We start from the raw sequence: 6,356 nt of genomic DNA on the forward strand, positions 1-6,356 counted from the left end.
CTAGCCCTGGAAACAGGCTTATGGCTAGCATAGTGCTGCAACTTTCAGAGCAGCCATTCATCTTTTACCTATAGGATGTAGTAATATATGCTATATGTTCTAGCATGTAGTGGTGGCACTGGGAGAGGACCGCAGAGAGGAGGAGATGCGTAACAGTGGAGTCGGGCTGGGGCACATCCGGACTGTCCTGCAATGCCTTCCCCTCCGCTGGAGCCGGAGCAGAGCTGCTGTCATAGCAACAGCAGCCGACATCACCAGCAGTCCCAGCATGGTCCTCGACACAGCCCCGGAGTGCTCACACTGCACAGAGCACAGAAAGCTTAATCACCCCCCACCCCCATCTCTCTCTCTCTCTCTCTCTCTCTCTCACAAATGCACACACACACACACACACACATACACACATACACACACACACACACACACACACACACACACACACACACACACACACATACATACATACATATACACACACACAGACACACAATAAAACAATAAAACCTTAACCTGCTGTCACATAGTCCAAATAAAATGCACAAAGAATATGTACAAACAAAACAGAGGTTTTGTGCAACATAGGCTGCACAGACACATATCATCCCCTCTAGGCAGGTCATTCAAGCGGAGACTACATAGGTACACACAAACACACGTCCTATCACACATACTACACATGCCGCATTAGATCACTTACGTGAATGGAACGCAAGCACTCAAAGAAAAACTCCCATATAAAGTATGGCAAAACAAAGACCCTGTTACAAGTGAAAGCGGTTATCTGGTATGTATAACATTTTCCTTGCATCCCATAAATGTCCCTGTTCTTTTAGCAATGATTACTACCATCACTGACAGGTGAGAACCACGAGGACAACCAAGCAATGAATCAAATAGCACACCGTGCACAAACTGCATAAATGTTTAATGAAGGATCGACCTACCTATAAGGCATCAAAAGCAGCGAACTTTTTTTTTTATCATTCAACTTCCAGTAAACTGGCACAACACAATTTTCGACATACAATAGGCGATTTAAATAAAACTTGAAAGATGCAAGCTATTCTCATATTATGATGACGGCGACATTTCCCCTTCAGAATAAACTTCTCCTTTTGCATTTGGTTTGTTTTCTTCCTTTTCTCATAATTTTTATATATTTAGGAATATGTTTAGGATAATATATTCTGAGCTTTACAAAGCTAAAAAGAAGGGGGAAAGGTAAGACCCTTCTCAGAAAGCTGCCACTATGTAGGAAAATGCACAGTTTATCTGTTTTTGACCGTTCATTTGATAAGATTTGTAATTAAAGGGCTTACAGGATCGTAATTCCCAATCCAAATCTCTTAGATGCTTCTTTAACACGTCAAAATACAAAATACCCCAAATTTGAATCGAACGCTTTTTTCTACCCTGATTGCAACACTGCCTGTTCGCTTTGTAACTATGCGCAGAAGACTCTACTTCCTCAAAAAATGTCCGCCCTAACCGTGCTCGTCCTGTTACTTTAATGTTGCGGGGTTGTTGTTGTTGTTGTTTTGGTTTTTTTTTGACATTGTAACAAATCAATTCTAGGCTTAATTTCTGAAGCCAATAATTTTTTGGGTCGTTATTTATTTATTTATTTATTTTTTCCATTATGAGGCACGCTTCATGGTGCACGCGCAGGTCCGATTCAAACAGGTGGATATAGCGGGACAATCCTGAGTAAGGCTTTTCGGTGTGCAGGCTATCGATAGACCAGGGTTTCTTTTTTTTCACAGCGCTATCTCAGACCACATAATAAGTTAAACTGGCGCTTCTTTAAGTGTTAGAAATTGCATCCCAATAAAGAAGTGTCTTGGGTCGCCTGTTTGGGAAGTGGGTCGTTAAAGCCAGTTGGGCAATCCTTTTCTCCTCAGCATTCCGTTTCCTTTCCTTTGTTGTTTGGTTTCACTGAATCGCCCTTCGGGTTTTTCCCACTCATACTGGTCCTCAGTCAGGAGACCGTTTACGCACAGGTGGGAGATACCCGTTTGGTAGGACGGCCCCCTCTCTCAGTTCCTCAGCGGATGATGTGTGCGAGTGACATTTGCCGTTGCGGTTTGGGACAGTAGGCGAGGCATCTCTGCAAACAGGTGTGCGGCTTCCCGAAACACGCACACGCGGCATTTTTCAGCTTGTTTGGAGAGGTGGAAATTCGGTCCGGTGTCGAGCAAATCATCCTCTTAGCGGGACAGGGAGAGGAGGGGGTGTCTACTGTCATTTCAGTTGCAGGCGATATAGTTAGGCTGTATTTTATCTTTTACAGCAGGATCTCGGCTTACAAAGAGGAAGCTATGGCAACTAAGAAACCATGCACGGATTTAACTAAAAGGAGCCGAAGTCCCGTCGTGTTGGAGGCGGAGATGTTTAGCGAATTTCAGGAGTGGTGTCTCCGGACATATGGTGACTCGGGTAAAACAAAGACCGTCACCCGGAGAAAATACAACAAAATAATGCAGACCCTTTTACAGAACGACGAGTCGGACGGCGTCTATGTCGACAACAGCCACATCAACGCCAAATTCAAATTCTGGGTGAAATCAAAGGGCTTCCAGGTCGGGAGCAACATCCTAGGCGAGCACAACAAGAAAGGGACATCGGGGAAGCCCGTGCTGTACGTCCCGGTCAAGTCAACGGTAAAGTGTTTTTTCTTTCAACTGACAGTTGTTAGTGCAGTGTTCGAACACCCTGGGCGAGTTGTCTGTCTGTGCTTGTGAAACCTAAACTATCCACATCTTACCTAACAACATCTCCCCCAACACCATACGATTCCACCGCATATACAAACGCAGCATATGTCCTTGTGCGCAACTTTTAAGTCATTTACCTCTCCTTCGCCGATATTTGACCGACCATCACATCCCTTGCCTCCACCGGCAGAACAGTCTTACTCTGAGACCTAGCTACCATAGCAACGCCGGAGCCGCGTAGCAATATCGGCTGTGTAGTAATGGTATCTTGCCCAAGACACACAGTGCCTGTCGAATGAGCATCACGTCGTCCTGCCAGCGGAATGGCACAGAAACTGAGAACGTAGCCCTTCTCCCCTGACTGGCATCATAACGATGCTGAGTGAGACATCCGATTTTATGATTTTATCTTCGCCATATGTAGACCACTTGTTCGTGACACGAAAAGCCGGACAATTTATTCGCAGTCGGGGGCGCGCGGATGGTGAGCCTTGCGTTCCCAGTTGTTGGGGATGCCGGAGTGCACTGGAGCGCGCGTACGGGAGGTAAACGTGAGAAATAAACATTATATAATAAGAGTGTTGATTAAAAACATTAGATGCGTTAATACGCATGTTGAACGGTTCTGTCTGTTTAGCTGATGCAACGACTATAACTATTCTCATGGACCATTCGAGGGTCGCGTGCACTACCCTTCTCTTGGCCGTCAGACACCGCTCTCCCGTTGTCTAGACTGAGACCCTTATTCAAAATATTACACCAAACCTCTTTCAGACATTGCAGTATTTATTCACTGCAACGCAATTGTTTTATTGCGCACGGAACGCAGTGCCTATGTGAAAATCGTATCTTACATATGGTTTCTTTTTGTAACGAGAGATACGACTTGCATTGTCCTGTGTAAGATGAGGGCGGAGCGGACGGTTGGCACTCGTTGCTCTGGTAACCTACCTGTTCTGCTCTACATGTCTCGCGGGGCGATTTTTTTTCTAACCATCCCAGGACTGCGATAGAACTTAGCTTCTTTACGAAGCCTTTTGAGATATTTGGTGTCTTACGTCTGCTAAGGGATGCATGTTTGACATGAATTCGCAAAAATTGGCTATTTAAATGAATTTATTGGTGAAGGTTTAAATTGGTTCTTGTTCCTTATTGCTCATATCCCATCCAGGTAGAGATGCACTGGACATATCTAACTCACTTTATACTTTGTATTTTGGTATAATAATAATAGTAGTAGTAGTAGTAGTAGTAGTAGTAATAATAATAATAATAATAACAACAACAACAACAACAATAATAATAATAACCATGTATTATCATTTATTTCAGTTATTCATTCGTCATTACTCCAGACAGCCATAAAATAGGTTGGTTTTACCTTTAACATATAACTACTACTAAAAGGGTACATTATTAAATATATTAGTATTCTAAATTAAGGTAATTAGCTAACAATCTCCTTTGAAGCCACGAGGGACCTACACCACCCGCTGTGAACAATGCCAAACTGACTCCCTCTGTGGTCTGGAGTGTCAGGAACAGCCACCATTTTGTGAAGTGCCCTGAGGAACACCCGCTAACAGACCAAGCAGGTGGGACCAACTCTCCTGACACGCCCAAGTCAGAAAAAAACAAACACAGGAATTAAGAACAACAAAGACAAAACCTAGTGTTAAATGACCAATGTTTCAGAGAGAAAAAAATACATTTTACTAAGAGGGCTACATGGGAAGGGGTTTTGTTATTTGTCATTCAAAATGCTTTTTAAAAAGACATAGCAGCCAAAATGTGGGTGAGTGAAGTCCTTTTGTTCACTTTGTGTTAAAAATCTGCTGTCATTTCTGATTTGCTTCAGGAAAATAAGCAAAACTATGTAAGCGTAGATAAATCCTTGTTAGCAGATAATTGCTATGCAACCATTTGACAGTTCCTAAGAGAGGTAGCTCCAGACGGGATTTTAATTTCTAAGAGACTGCTAAAAGGAAATGAGCCATAATCTGAACATAGTAACATCTACTAGAACACTTAACCCCTCATACATATGGGTGTTTCGACCTGCCCAGAAGATACATTTGGCCACACTAAGTGACTGTAACCACAGTTCCCCTAACCACAAATTATTCCCAAACCACAAATCAGCCGCTCTTACCCATGTAATCCAAAAGGGAGCGCTTTGATAAAGAAGTATGACTGTTCCTTATCGATGTCTTACTGATGTAAACCAGTGTGCACTAGCATTCACAAAAACATTTAAGGACCTCTCTAGCCTGCCCTTGCCAGCAGGTACATATACCCCCCACCCCCCCACCTGTATACCACCATCCCAGGTACATAAACCCATAAAACACACGCACACATTGGTGCCCATGTGCTTTTTGTCTTCGTTTGTTCACTGCTCAAGCCTCCACGGGCACATCCAGATCAGAGGCGAATGGGCTGATCTGATTGCTGTGTACACTACTGCCATTCACTGGCATTATTTCAGCACCACTGAGACCTCCTTAATGCCCCAATTTGTTTAACAGTTCATCAATCATTCCGTCCCCGCGCACCGTGACCACGTGACCTAGTCTCACGCAGCTTCCTGTCAGAGGATGATGCATAAGCTACATCTCAGCCATGAAAAGCTACCGTCAGTCTCACAGAACAGTAAGTTTGTCAAAGGGGGTGGGGGGTGGAGGAGCATGAGCGCTACAGACAGAAACAATGGCGGCACAATTACAAGGGCTCAAATACAGATAATAACCAGCAAACTATACAATACGGCATGAAAATACATGACGTGGTATCAAAATAATCCCTCCCAAAACACCGTCCCAACTGGAACATGAATCAGAAAACACATGATTCATTCCACTTCCTCTCATGTCTTATGACAAGGCAGTGATGGGTTAGTCCAGCAGGATGCCCACAGGGTTGCACTGGCAGTGAATTGAGGAGGGGGGGGTCAAGTGAAGTATCTTCCTCTGTTGCGGCCTTGTGTGGGGCCTTCGAGTTCCTCACCAATCAGCATGAGGAGCAGTGGCCAAAATGCGGCGGTTCTAGAGGAAGTTAAGCCATCCATACAGACAAGGTTTGTTCACCTCACATTTATTGCCTTATTAATGGCTGGAACAGTAGGGGGATCCCCTCCCCACACCAGCACAGTGTGAGCATATTAAAACACTACAAACAAAGAGAGAATAGCAAACAGAACCAATCAACTGCAAAGTTATAGGGAAGTAGATTAAATTACAATAATAAGATACAGGGAAGAGGTTTTGGGTTGAACCCCCCCACCCCCCACCTCCCGACTCTTGTGTAATGTGTCTTCTGTTGTTAAAAGCGGGTTATTTTCGATAATGTAGAATCGTGTATTAATTTTTGATATATTTTGATTCTGTATATAACTCTTAGTAACATCTATCTAGTTTGTATTTGCTATCAGTGCAGATAAGGGTGTGAGAATATGTGTGCGTGTTTCCTGTTTCTGCTGTCAACCAGTGGCAAAATGACACAAACACACTGTGTTTAGGTTGAGTGTGGCTCTCTCTCTCTCTCTCTCTCTCTCTCTCTCTCATCTTCTCTCTTTCACTATCTCCCCCCATCTCTCTCCTTTCCCTCTTTATCTCCACATCTCCACACACCATGTAAACACGA

The 6,356-nt window shown here is 43.8% G+C and overlaps 1 protein-coding gene across 1 annotated transcript in view; it reads left to right on the plus strand.

The window, feature by feature from the left end:
• The first annotated feature begins 2,097 nt into the window (after positions 1–2,097).
• Positions 2,098–6,356, plus strand: part of nol4la (nucleolar protein 4-like a) — a 44,374-nt gene continuing 40,115 nt past the window's right edge. Inside the window, exon 1 of the mRNA XM_035522221.2 lies at positions 2,098–2,660. Within this exon, the coding sequence (XP_035378114.2) occupies positions 2,319–2,660 (342 nt within the window). The 5' untranslated portion in view covers positions 2,098–2,318. The remainder of the gene's footprint in view (positions 2,661–6,356) is intronic.

Source organism: Electrophorus electricus, chromosome 25, assembly GCF_041902795.1.
Source record: "Electrophorus electricus isolate QZ-2024a chromosome 25, ASM4190279v1, whole genome shotgun sequence".
Classification (NCBI taxonomy): Eukaryota; Metazoa; Chordata; class Actinopteri; order Gymnotiformes; family Gymnotidae; genus Electrophorus; species Electrophorus electricus.